This window comes from Perca flavescens, chromosome 14 (genome assembly GCF_004354835.1).
Source record: "Perca flavescens isolate YP-PL-M2 chromosome 14, PFLA_1.0, whole genome shotgun sequence".
Taxonomy (NCBI): domain Eukaryota; kingdom Metazoa; phylum Chordata; class Actinopteri; order Perciformes; family Percidae; genus Perca; species Perca flavescens.
This window is the reverse complement of record NC_041344.1, coordinates 15,396,622-15,417,245: the sequence shown is the minus strand read 5'-3', so window position 1 is coordinate 15,417,245 and position 20,624 is coordinate 15,396,622. Positions and strand designations below refer to the sequence as shown.

The 20,624-nt window shown below is 39.8% G+C and overlaps 1 protein-coding gene across 1 annotated transcript; it reads right to left on the bottom strand.

Moving 5' to 3' along the window:
* Window positions 1-549: 549 nt before the first annotated feature.
* On the bottom strand, window positions 550-20,072 carry dgat1a (diacylglycerol O-acyltransferase 1a). The gene is made up of 17 exons (XM_028597648.1): window positions 19,594-20,072; window positions 16,958-17,045; window positions 12,197-12,237; window positions 11,573-11,658; window positions 10,825-10,877; window positions 8,155-8,260; window positions 7,591-7,719; window positions 5,091-5,165; window positions 4,894-4,997; window positions 4,747-4,785; window positions 4,589-4,630; window positions 3,920-3,964; window positions 2,260-2,372; window positions 1,836-1,901; window positions 1,605-1,692; window positions 1,207-1,269; window positions 550-1,127 (listed from the first exon to the last, which is right to left on the bottom strand). Exons 1-17 carry the CDS (start codon window positions 19,881-19,883, stop codon window positions 981-983), a joined length of 1,575 nt encoding a protein of 524 aa, XP_028453449.1. The 5' UTR covers window positions 19,884-20,072; the 3' UTR covers window positions 550-980.
* Window positions 20,073-20,624: the final 552 nt, after the last annotated feature.

The following is a 20,624-nucleotide window of genomic DNA, read 5'->3' as shown; positions in this document are numbered from 1 at the left end:
TTGTTGCACACAAAAGTGTGCGCATTTCCCGGAACTTGAGAAGTGCTTGGTTACACGCAGTGTTTCCACTTTTGAATGCAGTGAATTGCTTTTAAAGTTGAGGAAATTGCACCTAACCTTTGTTTGAGCTCATGAATCATCAACCACCAATATTGACCATTTTAGGAAACCTTAGCACCACACATTCACTTTTGTTCAGCTTAATCTGCTTAAGATAAAAGCATACTTCTAACAAATCTAACAGTGAGGGATCAATTCCAATAACAGAGATCCAAATGCTATTTCACTTTGGGTCCAGGATCGTTTGTTTGAAGTTGAAACATCCAATGATAGAAACCGATTTTAAAAGGTCCCATGGCATGAAAATTTCACTTTGAGGTTTTTTAACATTAATATGAGTTCCCCCAGCCTGCCCATGGTCCCCCAGTGGCTAGAAATGGTGATAGGTGTAAACCGAGCCCTGGGTATCCTGCTCTGCCTTTGAGAAAATGAAAGCTCAGATGGGCTGATGTGGAATCTTGCTCCTTATGAAGTCATAAGAAAGAGACTTCAGATAAAAGTATTAGGGGACCACTAAAGCCTATATAAAAACATCCAAAGAGCACCATGTCATGGGACATTTAAGAGTGTGTGGTGATGGTGGATCCCGAGGTTTCCTAATACAGGAGGCTGACTACAAAGGTATGTTTGTCCTATTAAAGTGGAATACTGTTTTAAAGCATTTCTTATGTTACAATCATTTCCTGACAATACTGTGGTTAATTTCTCTTTAGTGCAAAAATCAACAAGTCAAATTCTTGCTGTTGCTGCTTTTCACTGACTGGTTCATATTAGCAGGGCTTTCTTTCTTAAAGTCACTTTAACTTGCTCGACATTCACTCATTAAGTTGTCCTGCAGGCCGGTGTGTGTGTGTGGGGGTATACAACATGACTTGTACATGTTTGTGTGCGACTGTGGGAACGTGTAAGTTTGTCCGGTACTACGTAGTGCTCCCATAATGAATGACATAGTAGTCATGGACGTACATCAACACAGCGACAGGCTGGCCAATGATGAGTGACATCCACACAGCGGCGTTGCCATAGTTTCCATTCAGGAAACGACCCACAAACCAAGCCAGAGGAACCTGAAGAGAAGTTCAGAGATCAAAGTGGGTTTGACTACAGCAGAGGAGAGAAAATGATGGACGGCTCAATGTGTCTTACCTGAGCCATCATTCCCATAAAGGCCCACAGTCGGAACATCTTCAGAGGAACGCTCACCAGGTACTGAAGAAGAAAGACAGAAATACAATAAATCAGACACAAAGCTTTAAAAAAATATATATATTGAAAATGTGTAAATGTAAGGGGGGAAGAGCTGCACACTCATAACTCAGATGCAATCTTTTTATTTTTAGCTTCAGCAATCAATTTTTTGACTTTTTTGATCAATTGTTTACCTGCAAGCCAGCACCTCACTGTCAGCTAACAACTGTCCAACAGGACACTTAATGTACAGACATTAATACAAAAGGACAGCTGTTTTGAGGTTGAATTAGCAGATATGTAGTCTTTAGTAGTTGTTTCGGGTCTCATAGGAGGACTTAATGCTGTTGGTTTACCTCGTGGAAGAAGGCAGACATCAGGAAGACGGCGGTTTGAGCCAGAAACTTGTTGACCCCCTTCCTCAACATCGGCTTATAGAAGTGTCTGTAACACACAATGACACAGTCCACTCCTTGATTTCTTCTATCATTGTACTTTGGATTTTAGTTCATACAGACTACAATGAAAATGCAAAGCCAAAACATCAAATGGTGTCAATGCTGAAAAAATAAAAATGTGGTGCTCACCTCAGACACCACTTGTGAACTGGGATATTCCAGTTGGCCCAGAAATATGTGACAGTCTCAGAGTTCCTGAAATGAACAAAAATGGTACAGTTTGAGAATTTGACTTCAAGACCACAGGGTGTTCTGAATGATGACTACATATTTAAATAAATACACTTTTATTCCTGTTTGATTTGTGACACATGGTCTGCTTAAATTAGGGGGAATCACAGCTGTAAATATGTGGATTTAGCCCATTTGTCACTTGTTTGCTAGATGAAAACATGTACCAAATTGCCCTGCAGCTTAAATGGGACACCCTCAACATGTGTGCCTGTTTTTATTAGTTGTGAACCAAATGTTTAGCTGTGTTTCTGTGTGCATACTGTATTTGTGTGTGCAACCGCACTTGAAGGGTGTGTGATTAAATGTTCCTTCTACTCACCACCAGTCTTTGTAGAACTCTCGGTCTCCAAACTGCAGCAGCTCTGCCACAAAGTTCATAGAAGAGTGAAAAAACCAATAGAAGAATATTAACCATATCAGATGGTTAGGGACCTGGAAGAGGAGAGTCAAGGTAGATTTTAGGAAAGTTGTCCAGGTTGGTAAGGTCACACTATGGTTGCCATGCTGCTACCTCCCCTCTAATACACAAAGTCCTGATACACATGTGAGGCAGTGATCGTTAGACAACCTCATAGTTCAATATGCAATAATAAGTGGTAAACGTGGTGTTTTTTTTTCATTATAAAGGTTATTGTAACCCACATATGCTGTCACTAAAGGGTTAACTATATTTCAGTGTCAAATTACATAATGCCAGCAGAGGGCGCTAGCGCAGTTGTTACATTCGTCATGAGAGATTCTTCGTAGTATGAAATTGCATTAGAAAAAATCTCTAATTTATGTGGCGAAAATAAATCGAAATTAAGTCTAAATCTAGTCAATTCTTGTCAGGAGTTGTGTGGATAAGATCATATTTTACTAGTAACATGAGGACTGCATTGTGGGAGACGTTTTCCAGCTGAACCCTCAGGTGAGTTTCTGTTACCATATTGATAGCTTAGCATGAGGTGATGCTATCAGTGAACAATTTTAGGTTTTAAGATCTCATGTTACTTAAAAAAAACAACCAGAGTGACATGACAGTATTGTAAGATGTTTATATATTGCACTTGGTTCATTATGTGTGATTTTTATGTTTTTCTGAACAGAGTATTTAGAAGTACTGTGTTCTAAATGTGTTTTTTACTGAAGTGAAGCTACTAATGGGGAAATAACGTTACATTCATTTCATGTTTAAACTGAATAGCATACATTTCATCATATGTTATGATATAAAAATGCATTAATCCTTTAAGAAACATAATTTATTGTAAGAAAGAAAATGTGGAAATGCTATCGTTTAATTTTGCACCATGTTTTGTCTTTGCCAATGCAAACTATGGTCTCTAGTCAAACCATACTCTAAACCATAGCTAATGGTTTTAAATGTGTAACTGGTTTATTGAGAAAAGTAAACTAAATAAGGTACCATATATGGAAAATGAGATAGAAATAATAATAATTTTTTTTTTCTATTCTGTACTGTTACGTACAGATTGTTTTTTGATCCTGGATTTAGTTTGGTTCCAAACCACGCCGACTTCGATGGCGAGCCTGTCCCAGTGAGCAACATTCCGCTGTGTCGGATTCTCTTCTGCGGAGTGACTGAACTGATTTGCATCCGGATTTCGGATACTGGATTCCAGATAAGGAACACTTGAATGTGTTTTTGGTTTAGTACCCAGGTAGACTGACTTTTTCTATTTTTCAAGGACAATTTATTTCAGTTTTCCTATTTATTTTTTACTAAACAAAAGAGCTTTATTTTATTTTGTGGTATTTTCTAATGCAAGATAAAAATGTTTGTAAATAGTGTGTTGCAGTGATTGTGAACCTACCAGCTGTTCCGTTTCAAAAGTAACTCCTCGTCAGTCTTGTCAACTACTGCTCAGAGCCTAGGTAATTGGTATATAGCTATATTTCTAATTCAGGTTAGAGGTGCTACATTATGACTGGACATAATTGTGTCTAGTGTAGCTAGAGAACGTCATGATACTCACAGCTAACTTTAGGAGGCGCTCCACCATCCTAGAAAAGTCCATTTCCTGTGAAAGACACAAACAATGACATTTCCTCATTAACAATGTTATGCCCTTAAAGCTATAGTGCGCAACTATTTTATATTAATGAACGTCTGTTCAAGCCAATGCCAAATGAGTTGATACAAAGCTATTAAGCCTATAAGCTCCACAAAACTCTCTCTGTATTTCTCAGTATGGCTATGTTTACAAAAGGGTGTAGTGCGGCGACATTTGTGGGCAGAAGCTCGAGTGATGCGCTTTACCTCACCGCTGAGAACAGACAACAGCAGTGTTCAGCTTTGGAGACAAGGACGACATACAAATTAAACCTCTTCTGAAGTGTCCATCATGAATTTTTTTAATCTTCCGTGTCCTCCTTGATTAGACATGTTAAGCGCTACTAGCAACTGCGTGGAGGAGGGGTGGGGGTGGTGCGCGATCACTGAAGGCTTGCATCATGTGGACGCACCGACAGTGGTGTTGTCATTACTTAGAATTCCTCATGGGGGCGACAGAAACTACGCACTATAGCTTTTAGACTAAATCAATTATAGTCTATGATTCTTTGCTTCTTGCTCTCCTGAGAGCTATTTATCTTCACATACAGTACAGTCATGTGTGTGTGTGTGTGTGTTTGTGTGTACGCACCTGGAATGGTTTCATTGAGTTCTGTATGGTAGGAACCATCCACTGAAAGACGCAAATGAAAATTGCTTTGCGTTGTTTGAGCAGTGAGATTTAAATTACTTTGTGTTGAACTTTGTGTTTTCAATGTTTGTGCAGAGTATATTCTATGTTCAACATACCTGCTGTATCAGTCCAACCAACAGCTGCATGAAGAAAAGCTACATAAAAGAGCGAGTCAAAAGAATAAAAAAAAAAATTTAACATGCATGTCTGTTTTCCACCATCTCAGTTTACATCAAGAACATATACAATAAGTTCCCTCTCACCATTTCAAAAAGTCTTCTCATCAGGAACCTTATGCGTATTCGAGGTGACCGTGGGAAGTTGAGCTGGTAGCAGAGAGTTGGGGCAAAGACAAAGTAGTACATGTCTAAAGACAAACAAAGAAACAAAATGTTAATTTAGGGTTATTTATCATTAAATTGTTATTTATTTTTGCAAGCCATACAGGCGTCATTGCTACCTCTGTGGGTGAGGTTGCCTGGGTAGGAGACATGAGTATGAACTGCTGAACCATTGGATTGCGCCACAGATGGACCTGAAATGCAAATGCATCCAAAAAAAAAAAAAAAAATGGAGATGGTAATTAACTCACTTTACGTCTTTCATACACCTACCATACCCATGTTTTTCTACAACAAGCCACCAAATTACATTATAAATACAACAGACAAAGAGCATGTTGGATTTCTGTGTGTGTTGTTGATTTATTCTAGTTCCTACTGCTAAGAGATAAAGCCATCAAGTTATTAAGGATTAAAATAGCTTCAGAACACACTAATGCCCCTTTCACACCAATGGCTCAATCAGGGTTATACCCAGGTAGACCGTGTGTTTAAATTGGGTAATCCTCCTCGATCTACTCGGCTTCGCGACCCAGGTAGCGAGCTGGGTTTAATCAGGGTAGACTAGGGTCAATTTCAATGAAGAAATGAGTGAATTGCACACAACCTGGGTCGCTAACAGCCGGGGTGGGACAAATTATGTGATTGGTTGGAAATGACAGTGGGGCAGTTGTTTGCCGCACACTTTGGAAAAAAAAAACATACATTTTGTCTCACTGTGATTTACGCTGAGTTTTCACCATAGACTGTATAAAACTAGAATTTTCACAGGCAGCTTCAACAACAGCGGAGCGGTTCAATTTATTTCCGAACAGTCCACTGACAGTGTGTGCCCGGATGTTCGCAGTAGCAGCGTTTTTACAGGCAAAACTGCCTGTAAAACCCAGTGTTAGAACTTAAACGTATGAAAATAAGTTTTGTTTAATTCTCCCGGCACCAACACTCTTACTCCCTCTCTCTCGCACGAGACACGTCTCCAGCCTGCATTTAAGTGCGGTTGCTGGCTAGTGCAGGTCTCTCTATTTTTTCTCTGTCTTTTTTAAAAACGAGTCGTGAAGCAACCAGCAAAGCCCAACTTTACTTTTAATGAAATCGATAATAGAATAACCTAATTACTTGTCCAGCTAAGCAATAAATATGCAGAGGAGGTCTGATAAGTGTTTGATGGTTATTTATTTGGGTCACTGCAAAACAATCAAAGTAAGCTTTATTTCCAGACTGATCTCAAGAAATGTATGACACGCCAATTCGTATGCCATTTTGACATGTTATCAAGATGCATAATCGCTTTTTAGCGTGTTTATCAACGCTGTTTGGCCTCCATTGACTTACATTACCTTGCGATTGCTTGTCAATTTATGTCAAGTTCTCCTGAGAAAAGAATAGTAGCGAGTAGTATGAAAGGCCAAAAATCCGCATAGGGAGGTTGGTTGGGGTGGTGTATGTGTCAAACACAGGACTTTCACCCAGAAGACCGCGGATCGTGTCCCGCGTATCACGTTTCCTAAACCCAACCGTTGCTTTCTTCTTTTCCTAAACCCAACCCGTCCGCTGTATACGGCTTAGACATACACGCGGATAGCTCAAAATGCATACAGATAACACGCCACTAGGCTTTAGAAAGTGGTGTGTATGTTTACGCAAAGTCATGATGTCATGTTGTTATTTCTCTCTACTGTACAATGACAGATTCAAGTAGCTACAAAACATATTAGTTCTGCTGGTATACAGATAGAGTAGAGCAGTGGTTCAAACTTTTTGACATCAAGGACCCCCCAACTGACAGAAACTAGACCATGGACCCCCATTTGATTAGATTTTGTCCAAGGGTCCCCATCTGATAGGATTTTTGCTTTTAGATGTTTTATTACAGAAAGTCTATGAAAGCAATGGCTAAAATAGTCATGCATTCTGTCATTGTGTTAATTATGGATGGAATTATAGTGAAAATAAATTATTTAACTTTTTTGCAGGGGACCCCCTGGAACCCCCTCAAGGAACCCTGGGGGTCCCCGGACCGCAGTTTAAGAACCACTGGACTAGAGTATGTAATGTTAGCTGTTCACTGAATATGACGTATAAAGCCCCGCCCATTTCTAGTACTTATGGTAATTGTTGTGCATTGCTACCGGGTTGTGACCCAGGTGATTTCTGAATTGTCATGACCAGGGATATACCCACGTTGACCTCCAAAAGAAGGGTTGAACTCTGATCAGACAACCATAGCCCAACTCTGGGAGGTGGTGTGAAAGAGGTATAGGTGATAACAGCTGTTTAAAACACACCACTTTATTTGACAAAAGCTGCAGTTTTGTCACCACTAGATGGTAGTAGCAGCTTAGTAATAAAAAACAACAACAATATAATCCTGTTAAGTGTGCACTAATATTTGTGTGTATGAGTCTCATTTTTAAACCTTTATTTATTTAGCCATGTTAGGCTTACTGCTAATCTGACCTGTTGGCCACTAAGCAGCTCCATTGGAGCAACTCTGGGGTTAAGTGCCCTGCTCAAGAGCACCTCATACCTCTGCCCTTGTACTGTATTTTACATGCGTGTGCCTACTCTTAATCTAGATAACATTTCATCAACAGTTTGTGTGTGTGTTGATATACTTACATGAGTATGACCGCGTTAGTCTTTTGGCTTTCGCATGTCTGATTTCTCGACACCACCTGTTGGTGTCTTGGTACGAGTACAGCTTGAGAAACAGCACTGTGTAGATTCCTAGGGAAAGCACACCACCCACTGAGACACACACACACACACACACACACACACACACACACACACACACACACACACACACACACACACACACACACACACACACACACACACACACACACACACACACACACACACACACACACACACACACACACAATTAACTAGGAGCAATTAACTGATTTTTCTGCTTATTTCTTTTCAGTGGCTAGAGCAGACAAAGGAGGTAGCAGTTCATTTTCACATTCACAACATAACACAAACACATATGGACCTAACATATTTCAAAAAATGCAAGTCAAAACTGTTTTGTATGGCAGGGCACCTTTAAATAGTGAATTTTGTCATTTTCTTGTGCTAGCATCAAAATGTACATGCATTCATTTGTATTTAAAATACTTCATTAATGCCTAATAAATATGCCATGTAAACAACATGTATATATTTAGTATGTACCTGGGGTCATGGAGGTCACAATGAGTACAGTGGCTGAAGGGAAGATCAACATGGACGTCAGGTTAAAAATGTGAAAAATCAGTCCTGTCATTTGGGTAATGGTACCCTAGGAATGATGAAAGTAAAACAAGAAAATTGTCTTGTCACTGTAAAACATTTGATCTGTGACTGTGGATATGCTTTCATTATTTTGTCCTTTAACCAGAGAATCACAGCTTTTTCACTGAACCAGGAGTGATATTCTTATCAGAGTTAAAGGTAAACTTCACCGATTAGCATTAAGCTTTGTATCAGTAGAAAACTGGTAGTATTTTTGAATGACCATGCTTCCCTCCCTCATGTCCCCCTGAGAGGGGAGATTTCTGTATTGTGGGTCTGGAAAAAAAACCTCAGATGACGCAAAATGACGATTTTTGCGTCATCTGAGGCTTTTTTGCCCAGAGGCAAAAGACTACTAACCTGACTCCACCAGATGGATTGCTTCGCATTTGCTCGGCATATCCATCTGGGAACTTTCCGTTGGAGAACTTTTGAGAAAGGGCGGAAATACTGGTTAGCTGATTGGATGAACCATCTGTTTATCACCTATGTTGGTGATAGACGGGCCAAATCAACCAATCAGATCCACGAAGAGTATGAAAATACAACCACAAGCCCGCCCTTGCTGCTGCAGGCAAAGCATAGCTCGTTAGCTCAGCATGCAAGCAACATGTCGGTAAAGGAGATTTGCCGTTTGTGTAACGAGAATTTAGGAATAAAAGGCACCATTTCAGGTTCCCGGACCATATTCCAAAAGAAGGATCCAAGAGAAAAAAGCATTAGCGAGCGGCTAACAGAATTAGGGCTACCGCTGTCTGAAAATACTGGTTAGCTGATTGGATAAACCATCTGTTTATCACCACCTAACCCACCTCAAAACCAACGCTGATTGGCCCGGTCGTTTGGCTAACGGCTCCAAATTTTCTCTGCCTCAAGATGCCAGACTGATCTGCGAGTGGAAAACTGGAGCTCGCGAGATCAGGACGGTCTCACGAGGCTAAAAGACTACAGCCTGTATTAGGAGCCACTTCCACATAGCCCAAAGGGGGTTGGACTGTCGGCTTTTTCCGGAGATTGCCGAGGAAAAAACGAGTGTCAGCCATCTTGAATCCTCGCTTAGCTTCTCAGCAGGAGCAGAAACTGTTAATCCCGACGGAAATTTTAGAACAACAATTATGTGCATTGAAACTACCACACACGTGTACCACCGGGATACATTGGTACACATCGGAGAATATGCAGGACACTTTATTACGGACGCAATACTCGACACACTACGCAAGCTTCGCCTGCACGGAGACCAGCGGTGGTGCTCGATGCCTCTGGCCGGTAAAGGGACCTCATCAGCGGGGAGCGTTGAACGAGTGTGCCGGTGGAAAGCTAACGCTAGCCGGCTACTTGTTCACCAATCCTGCTTGCAAGTGTCCACTCATTAAACAAACTGAACTACATCCAATTTCAACAAAACTCCCAACGTGAGTTTAGAGACTGCTGTGCTGTGTTTTTGTTGTTGTGGAAATATTGTTGTGGACAATCCAGCCTGCTGTCACCGGGTAAGACTACTAGTGGAGGTGGGCTGTGTTACCCTGGACTGCCTGTTGCAGAAATGGGCTGAATTGTATCCAACTAACTGCTAACTGCTGGTGGAGTTTGTGACTGTAAAATGCTGACAATTCTAGCTACATCCCACGTAAATGTACGGCTGTGTTTATACTCGATGTTTATACCACAGCCCACCAAGAGCTAATGCAAGTAGCTATGTGTTAGCCTTCTTTTATTACATGGCTTGGTTGAATTATAATGTAGAATGCGGTCTGTTATTTCTTGATAACAGACCGCTGCTAAGGATAACACACCGTTGCCATGCATAGCAGAGCGTTGCCATGGACACAGTTCTGTTTACTCTGGAGCTATCAATCAATCCGCTGAAAGAAGTCCGGATAATGTATCAGCTGTGGCAAAAAAAGTATATGTTTTAAATGTGTAACACCACTTGAGCCACGGTGAAACGTTTTTTCGTGTATATGGTTGAAATGACAATAAAACACTTGTTGAGTTGATCGTCTCACTGTCTGTCTGTAAAGGGTAGGCGTGGCTTGGGAGTGGCCTCATACAGCAGCAAAGCAAGTGCATTCTGGGATTTGGTGTCTTTCATCCATATGAGCCAAAAACACATTTTCTGGCTTATCTTGGCCTAGAAGGCAACAATTTCAATTTTCTTTTCACATTTCTACAACATAAGTGACCCAATTTAAAGATATATTCAGCTTTCCAGCAGTGAAATTTCCCTTTAAGAGTAGGTAAAAAGAGAGTGCTGTGATGCAGAATCTACCGACAAGAATCTAGGATGTGTAATGCACATGCTTCAGGTAAACATCCTTGATGGGAGATCCCTGAATAATACATTAAAAACAAACCTACACTCTCATCAAACGGTGCAGCAATATTTTCCACCAAATCCCTAAACAATGTTATGTCACCCTTCCAAATCCAAATTAAGGTGGAGGTTTAGTAATGCATAAGCAAAGCTTACAAAGGCAAACAAATTTTAAAAAAATAAAGCAAAATTTGCAGTGTCCACAATAGTAAAATTAAGTGTGAGAATGTATGCAAATCATTGTAAGCACTCACCACAGCCAGACGCCTTTCTGTGTACAAGGCTGCTAAGATGAACACATTCGACACTGAAACACAGAACAGTCAAACAACAGACCTATCAGCTACAGCAGCACATAGATGTGAACCACAGTATGATGTTGACTTTATTTTATTACTCAGTGTAACACCATTAACTACCAAACTGGTGGTGAATACTGATTTTGTCGAGCATGATGGTCCACAGGCAAGTTTCCGCTGCTGTAACAGTCCAGTATTTTCCTCCAAATAGCAGCATTTTATTCAGATTGATTGTTCTACTGTTACCCTGCAGGCCAGTGCCCTTCCCTGCTGAGGACAACTATGTTCATTCACCTTTATATCAACTTGTTTTACTGCTTTGATAAAGCCGGGTGTTGCCAGAAAATAGACAATGTCAGGAGGCAACCTAAATAATTAAAAACAGTTGTGCTAGAATGTTCAGGAAAGGAGCTCACGCAAAAAAAATTTCTACATGCTATCTTTGAGCATCTGGCTCGTCTGCTATAACATGCTGCATCAGATCAGCTATTTGGCACATGGAGAGGCTATAAAACATGTTTTATTACAGTCAACAACAACACCTTGTGTTACAGTGATCGAGACAAATGCTTCCTGATTTAAGTACATGAATTACAGGTACAACACTTGTTTGCTAATCCTGAGGTCACAGAAGCACAATTGGCTGCGAGTCATTCAACATCTGTTTACAAGACATTGAGGCAGAAAAATAAATGCTCCATACCAATAATGAGGCAAGCTGCCGGCCAGCTATAGGGGTCCTTCAAGAAGAGAGACACTACTTGGATAGGGTCCACCAAGATACCATACCTACATTAAAGAAGATAAAAGTCAAATAATTGATCCCAGCAGGTATCATTTTTAAAATGTTTTGTTTAGATAGGAGGCTGAAAATGGGTATGTAATGTTGAGTTTAAAGTTGAAGATTGGTGTGGTCATGTAAATGCCTGGTGTGGTGTAGGTTATGGCAAGGAACCTCCCTCTGTTCATAACAACAGTGTGATCTATAACAATGGGAGTGACCCCCCCTCCCCCCAAGGATTGTCAAATAACAAAGAAACAGTTTTCTATCTAATTTAATATGAAATTATATTTCAGGTTATACCTGGACACACCATGCTGGCAATTATGTCTCAATTCTATAGAAACAAAAAATAACAATTCCTAAATTCATCTGTTCTTTCTCTGAGTTTAAAAGTATTGTAATGTAATGAAATAGGGAGTAATAGTGAAGTAGAAGATGAGCAGAAATGGACAGTTGCTTAACCAAATGGGAGTGAGTTGTAACAACACGTGCTTGTATATACATTACATCAATGTAAGTTTGTGTGTGTAGATGCACACTTACTTTATAATGTTTTCTAAGAAGAGGCGTGCATTACTCAGCACCTGAAAGAGAGGACAACAGGAGATAATGAGTTCACAGTATCAACAAGGCTGTTTTGCATCTGGCCAGTCACTTAATCTGGGCGTTGTTTACACAATTTTATTTCTAGCTCTCTGCTAAAAATCTGGCTTATCATTTTCTCTTCCAACACTGCTCTGCTAATGATTAGTCTGCAGATTTTAAGGTGTTTGTTTGTATGTGTTGAGTGAGTATGTATTCAAAGCAAGAACAGGAACAGGATGTTTACTTTGAAAAACAACTGGGCTATACTCCATATTCAGAAAAAGAAGTGGTCTGGGATTGCCTCCACACGGCTTTCACAGACTTGTCGAATACAGCGAGTTGTCACGGCCTTCAGCGGCTTATACTGAGGCACAAGGGACTAGCATGCATGCGCGGCCAGAACGGTATCAAAACAAATAACACCGAAACGCGCGTACACGCACGCACACACACACACACACACACACACACACACACACACACACACACACACACACACACACACACACACACACACACACACACACACACACACACACACACACACACACACACACACACACACGTGGAGAATTCATTCTCTGCTGAGGACACTATATCTTTACATAGCAAAAAGGTGTTTGCTACTATATTAATGTTCTAAATATAGAGTACAGCCCCTTTAAAGAGCCACTGCCCACAAAATACACAGACACATAGGTATATGGCAACACAAGCAATATAAAGTTACATGCTCATATCTACAGGATTTGTTTAAACGACTGCATTGATAAGATTTGTTTCATACTGTACACCTTGATACCTGTCACACCCTGCTGCTGCTAACTCTGTTAAAAAGTGTCTGGTAAATTATGTTTATCATTATATTGTGTTAAAGTTCAAGGTCCGAGTACAGCTTTAACTCAGCCATCAGTTATCTGAGTTTTCGGAGATAAAGCTAACTATACACCCTCATTTTCTTGATGATTTTTATGGTGTGTTCAGTGCACGATTTTGAGAGACAGTGAAGATAATGAGGACAGTGAGGGTATGCCACACGATAAGGTCATGCAGTAGTGATTATGTGGCGCCTCAGCCCACTGGCCTGCCAAGATCCTGCAGCAGTGTGGTTTTGATTCAACTATGTGTTTTGTCCAAAGCAGAAACCTTTGCCTAATGAACCTTTAACACAGACAAGAGAGGGCCATCACGTAGAACTCCCATGATTGGGACAGTGGCCTGTTTAGGGAATTAATAGAGAACATTGCAAAATCTTATTTTGCAATAAATGGGTCTTAAGAGAGAGGTCAGTGTGCAATGTCAGATACAGAGCAACCCCATGGGAGATGGCAGAAATTCAGTTTCTGGCTCAAAGACACTTCAGCAGGGGGTATATTAACTGAACCCAGGCTGCCGGGTAAAGAACCATTTCTGTCTAGCCGTAATTGCAGTTAGGAGGTTTTTCTGCAATCTGTTATCTGTCTTATAGTCAGTAATATCCATTGCATTGCTTAAACTCAAGAATGTAATCTTGTAGGAATAATTCAAAAATGTATTTCTTTTTGATTTGTTGAATCACATTTTTTAGCACCCACAGATTAGAATATTTATATTGTCTTTATAATTTTTTTTTCTTGTCAATTTGAATAAAATGGCTCATTTAATCAAATAATATCCAAGTAATACAAAATGTACAATCTATAGACACCACTTATATTACCTTGAACAATCTGAAATGTCAACAATTATGATAATGCATGAACAAGATGAAATATGACGATAAAGTTTCAGTAATGAACTTATGTTGTATCTCAGTGTCCTAGGAGAGACATATCAGATTTGTTTAGTTTAAAAATAGAAATAGTTGCATGGGTTGGCTGAACTTTACCCCGACATACAAAGCTAACCAAAGAAACCTGGTGCCAACAATGATTGAATTATTAAACATTTTGCATTGGCCGAGGTCTTATGTTTAGAAGTTTTCTTTAGAGAAACAGCAAAGACTACAGCTGCACATTTGTTCTGTATCTACGTAGTCAGTTTGTATTCATATGTACCTTAATATACCTTGGTATAATGTATTAAGTGTGATAACAAACTTACAGCTGGCTGATTTGCTTTGCTATGCGCTGTCCTTGTGGTCATTTAAAGGGGCGATTCAGAATTTTGGACATAGGACCTCATTTTCAAGTTAGCCAGTGTGTTATTTATCAGTGGAGACCATTTTCAACACTTTTCATCCAGTCCTTCCAGTTGCAGAGTTCGCTGGTGCTAGGCTAGCACAAGTCAACAGTATCTGCTAGCCTGCCACTAAAAACAGTCTGACCCACTCCACAGTACACCCGAGGCAAATAAATTATAACGCCAGACTATCGATGTAAATATCGGTTGATAAAATAATGTTTGAAATAAAACTACCCTTGCATCGCATTGCAATAGTTATACTTCGTTCCCTGTAGTTGGTAGCATAGGCTACAGCAGCGGCGCAGTGATATCACTTAGGCTAGCGGTTAGCCCAGCCAGGTATCTGTAGCTATATCGTTAGCTAACGTTGTCACTCTCCACAATGCATTCAACTGTAACGTTATCTCCACTAACGCGGTCAGTCTCAGCCGGTTTCTTGATGTCCAAGCCAGCAGCAAGAAACCTTAGTTGGTTCCTTTCTGGTTCTCGCAATGGAAATTTGTGGAAACTTTGTGGTGCCCATCTGTAGTGTTTATTTTTACAATTTCTAAATGCACACTGAATCACCATGTTGCCTAGTCCTTAGTTTCCAATCCAATATACTAGGCTACTACTAGGTGTCCCGACTGGAGTGCGCTTCTTTTTACTTTTGGCGCAGTACTACTAACTGGAGCAAAGTAAAATTCCACCGCTGCTGAGAAACTAGTCCCTCAAACTGTAATGCGATCATTGAGATGCAAGTATAGTTTTATTTCTAACATTATTCTATCAACTGACATTTACATTGATAGTCTGGCGTTATAAATAGGATTATTTTTGCCTGTCAAGGATCAACATTGTGTCTTATGCCAAATATCTTCACTGTCTGACTACATCTTTATATCATCCAGCCACACTGAGCAAGGTACAGCATCTTAAAACACTAATGCTTTTGTTGGTTCACTAGCACAGATGTTTTAGCACCAATTTAAATCTGCTTAACATTGTGTGTGTGTGTGTGTTTTGCTAATAAGAGCTTTAAATCTTATGCCTGTAGACCAAGGACAACTTGGATGCTGTATGCCATTGTAATTGTTATTACATGCTAATACTGGCTCGTGTAAGAAACAGGAAAACATTTTCAAAAACCAGATTAAATCAAGAGTGCTTTCATGAACATCCGCATTAAGGCAAACATTTCATGGATTTCCCAGTTACGAGATGGAAGCATCTGTGATGCATGCAGCTTACACTTTTATTCATCCTCCAAACAACTTTAGAAAGTCATGTTCAACAACAACAGTCTGATATCAATCACAAACATGTACACTTCACTTCACAAGCACTTTAAGAGAATTTTTATTATTTAAGTAATTCTAAACACTTGGCTTCAACATTCAAAGTGTAAAAATTAAGGAAGTATAACAATACATCTAGCTGACGGTCCTGGTTGTCGAGGATAAAGTGCACAACTAAGCTTCTAAACACACGCATACACACGGTTCCACTTCACACTCTTACATCTTAATAATGAAAGCTTCCTAAAAACAGTCTGAACTGAGTGGTGTCAGCCATCCCTGGTGACCATAAAGTAAAAGATGTGCTTGTCAAAATAATGTGAACTTTCAAAGATGGAATTAGTCGTGTCACAGAACTGCAAAATTAGGCTTGATTTGGGGGAAAAACAAATCGCACTACTGTTGCTGCTTTAAGGTTATTCTTCTCAGTATGTTCTACTAGCAAGCTCACTGTAAGATTTATATGCATAAGCGGTCATGCACACAGGGGCTTTTATCAGAGCTATAAATAAAAAAGTCCCTGCTCGAAGATTAATCTTTGGGTTCATGTTTTATTTTAGAATTTCAGAATGAGAAACAACTTAATTGGTCGAGCATGCTGACTCTGCTTTGAGCAGAAGATAGTGTAAGAAAACATCCATCAGGCACGTAAATGATGTTAATCGTTTATTAAAACGTGAGACTATTAAAACCAAGGATTTAAAATAAAACCATATAATACTAAATGGATATGGATAAAATTAAAGAAGACCCTACAAATCCAACACTTTTTATGTGTTCACAGATTCTTCATGCTTTTTCACCCTATAATCTCTATTCCAGCAAATTTAGGGACGATAGAAAATTCTCCCACTGCATTGATATTCATAATTTTTTCCTCAGTGCGTGCTCAACTTATGAACATTGTCTGTCACTTTAATCCTGATAATATTCACTATAGGTATAGCTGAACCACAAGTACAGCTGACAAAAAGTCCATAACTGCGTGTGCGTGACAATGAGAGACAAGAGGAGGAATATGCAACTGGTTCATAATAATCCCTCTACTTTCTGATAATTTACACAACAACCGATGTGTCGATATACAAAAAGACCACAGACTGTAATTTGAGGCAACACCAAGACATGAAAGAGAAAATTATAAATTGCATGTTATGTTTTCATTCAGTATTTTGAGTCATTTCTTGTGTCAAGGTCTATATTTCTAGTGGTATGTAGTTTGTGAAAGTCACAGTGCAGTACAACTTTCCACTCTGAACGGACATGAAGTTTTACTCACCAGCATGACAACACACCAGTTGAGAATTCCTCTGTAGTTGCTGTAGCCACTGGCTGAACTTAAGAGAGACTCTTGGAGGACGTGACAGCTGCATGGTAACATAAAGTCAACGGTTTTATTGATGATTTTTAGGACTGATCAAGCTCTTTACATTCCCTCCCTACTGAGCAAATTACAGATTTTACTAATTTGACATGACAGAATTGAGTACCCACTATGCAATGCAGCACATATTTATATATTTATGTATTGTGTACTGTGGTAGCAATTAATTCCTAGCCCTACTGGCTGTTAAATAAATGAATCACATCCAGTAGTCTAATGCTTGGTATTACAACTGCCCCAGGCAATGAAAGAGTTGTGAAAATTTAGGTTAAAGGTATTGGCCCAACTGCTCAAAGGGCAAACTGAGGCGCTTCATCAGGCAAGAATGAGTAGAACAAAAAGCAGTGAGTAAAGAACAAACTGTTAGAAGGAGGGAGAATTGGAAAATAAGTAAGAGAGCAGAGGAGCAAGTACAAAGAGAAGAGAAACAGTATAGAAAAAAAGTGGGGATAATGTAGTATTAAAGAGAGAAAGGTGGACAAGGAAGATGGGGTGTAGAGACAGGGGTGGTTTGAGTGGAAGTAAGGAAGGAATGAGCATTTAGAGCGAGGAAATAATAGAGAGGGTTCCTCACTGTGTGCCAGGACACACATGGCAAGACTAGACCAGCAGAAGAATGTGTACACATAAGAGGCAAGCACAGGATTGCAAAAGCCCATGTTTCACAGTTGCTGTAATACAGGAAAGTGACACTATAATCATTTTTATTTCAGCATTCTGGTGTTGCAGTGTCACCTTAGTGCCCCTTATACCAATCTTTATATATTGTATAAAGCAACACTATAGGGCTGCACAATTAATACAACTTTAATCACGATCACGATTTTGGCTTCCCACGATCAAATTTGCGTGATCGAGCGATATTTAAAATGCGTCATTCCGTTCATAGAACGCTCCTTATCAAAGTTTTTGCAAAGCCAATCTAGCGCTCCATAAACTTGTAAATAAATAATAAATATAAAGTTTGTGTCTTTTAGCTCATAGCTTTAGCAGCAGACTGTTGTATGTCCCGCTGTTGGAATCCTCTACAGTGAAATACAGTCACACTACACCGTTTAGCTGTCAGCATTTTAGCCGTGTTTTATCCAGTTACTACGGTAGGCTAACGTTGCCTGCTGTGTAACATGTTATTAGTGTTTACTAGCGTGACATGCAGCAATGTTTATGTTGCTTCTAACGCGGGTTTCGGAGCATCAGAGCGCAACGCAGACATGAAAGTGGTAGTGTAGTGAGCCACGGAAATCCGCGTTGCTATTTCGTCCCATAGATACCGGTCACCACATGTGCCGTTAACGTTAACAGAAAATTGCGTTGCCTCGATCTTTCACGGCAAACGTGCATGTGTGGAAAGCGGTCGCACAACAGCTGAAATGGCATACTCCTTCACAGTATCCTTCAATAAAGGAGGAATGTAGCACAATATGGATGTAAAAGCAGTTATAATTAGCCTATGTGACAATAAAATTTGTTTTGGTTCAAATCAACAAATAATAGTGATCTCAATATTGATCAAAATAATCGTGATTATCATTTTGGCCATAATCGTGCAGCCCTACAACACTATGTAACTTTTAGACCTACAGGTTGTCTCATTGAAACTAAAACTCACGCTACCCGACGCGAGTTGTAGTTCAAATGAGACAACCTGTAGGGGGAGCTGAAGTTAAAAGTTACATAGTGTTGCTTTAAGTCCAAAGGTTTGTGTAAAACACCAGCCAGACTCTTGGCAGCTTACAAAATAAGTAAGTAGAGGCAGCTCTACACTTTTCAAAAGGCAAAGACATATCTGGCGAAGTGGTTGTGTTACCATAAAATGTTGAGGGTAAAGGTCAAGCTATTGTGTCTTCTTTCACAATGTCTGTTCTCACTCAAACCTACTACCTATTCTCTTGACATGTATCCAAACTTAGAGCTACACCCTCTCTCTTTCACAAAGTAAAAGTGTCATGTAAAGCAAGGCTTCTGAAATGACACCACATGTAAACAAATACACATGCTATTTAAAGGCTTGATTTGTGTACCAATCTTTCATGTATGATTTGTATATGACCTTGCTACTCAGACAAATTTACAATTCTTAGTCAAAGCCACAGATTCACAACACCAACAGTTGTGGCAGTTTGTTTTGTGCTTAAATAATAAATCAATACCAGTAACATGTTAGAAACGTTTTATTTTATTCAAAAGACGGTGTTGGACATGGAAGGTAGCTATATTTCCAATCCTCAAGGAAAAGTTGTATTCTATAGAAGTATGCAGTATCATGGTTTTCTGTCACTAAACCTGAAGAGTGCTACAGGACATTGAAGGACAGCTCTGACAGCTAACCCCCGCTGAAAAAGGCAATTAGCTAAAGAAAAGTAATGTTAACATCTGGCCTAAATGACATATACTATAATAGCCTATAAAATATAGTTAATTAGTTTCTGAAATCTCTTTTTTTAGTTCCTGTAATCTCATTACCGTAACTTTGCGTACGTGACATTGCAACGTACCATTTATAAAAATAAAAAAATCAACGGTTAGGTTACCTGAGTTTCTCGTTAATATCTTCCACCAGACTCCTCTGTTTTCTCGTACGGTTTGCGAGCTGTTGCTGCTGTCCTGACATCCCAATCTCTCTGTCCACCTTCCCGTTATTACTCGCATGCCTACGCAACTCGTCTGTTTTGGCTTTAGCGGGATACAGTGGCGAACTCTCCCCGGCATCGTGCCACTTGCTCCCGTTGGCTTGTTTCACCGCTCCGCTGCCACCTCCGCCCGAGATGGTCGTCCTCCTCCGGCGGGATACGGGCCCTCTCATCTCGGCTCTATCGCTCATTTCTGCGGCTTCAATCACGCAACTTTTACCTGCATGGCATCGCTGGTCAACTCGCTGTCACCTGTGTATCTGTTTCCATCCGTAGGGTTACATCAAGAGCTAACGTTAAATGAATAGCACCAATTCGTGTCAGGGCTGGTTAAGATAAGATGTTTCATCATCACTACAGCTGAAGTTGCAATTGTTATTCAGGTTGCCAGGTCTGTGTTTGCAACTGACATCCCCCTATCGAGCAGATGTCTCAATCCACTTCCGGATTAGCTGTACTACAAAAACTGACATTTACTGGGTGAATTAATGAGCATCATTGTAAAATCTGAATTCCTAGCCATAACAAAGATGTAGAAGATTAAATACATTATTCTATGAACCATCAACAACTACAACAGTAACTCTTTGACAGTCTAATAGATTTTGATTGGATTAGATTAGATTTTTTTTTTTATTGCTCCCAAAAAAATGGGAAATAATGGTGTTGCAGCCGCAAAAATATCAGACACACAGCACACATACAGAGTATACATTAAATAATCTCACACTCAGTGATGAAGTGTTAAAAAGTTTAATTGCCTGTGGTAGGAATGATTTCCTGTAGCGGTCCGTGCGACATCAAAGCTGTCGGAGCCTCTTAGAGAAGGTGCTCATCAATTTACAGGACAATATATCTGTGCTAATGTATGTGTATGTACCTATAGTTTATTAATCTATTATTTGTATTGTTATTTTATTATGTATTCATTA

What these genes read in the sequence shown, in the direction of transcription:
- dgat1a (XM_028597648.1), bottom strand. Translation starts at nt 19,883, where the DNA reads ATGAGCGATAGAGCCGAGATGAGAGGGCCCGTATCCCGCCGGAGGAGG. An exon ending in TGGTTGGACTGATACAGCAG is followed by an intron (nt 4,631 to 4,746) that starts GTATGTTGAACA and finishes TGCGTCTTTCAG; the next exon opens with TGGATGGTTCCTACCATACA. An exon ending in TTATGGGAATGATGGCTCAG is followed by an intron (nt 1,128 to 1,206) that starts GTAAGACACATT and finishes ACTTCTCTTCAG; the next exon opens with GTTCCTCTGGCTTGGTTTGT.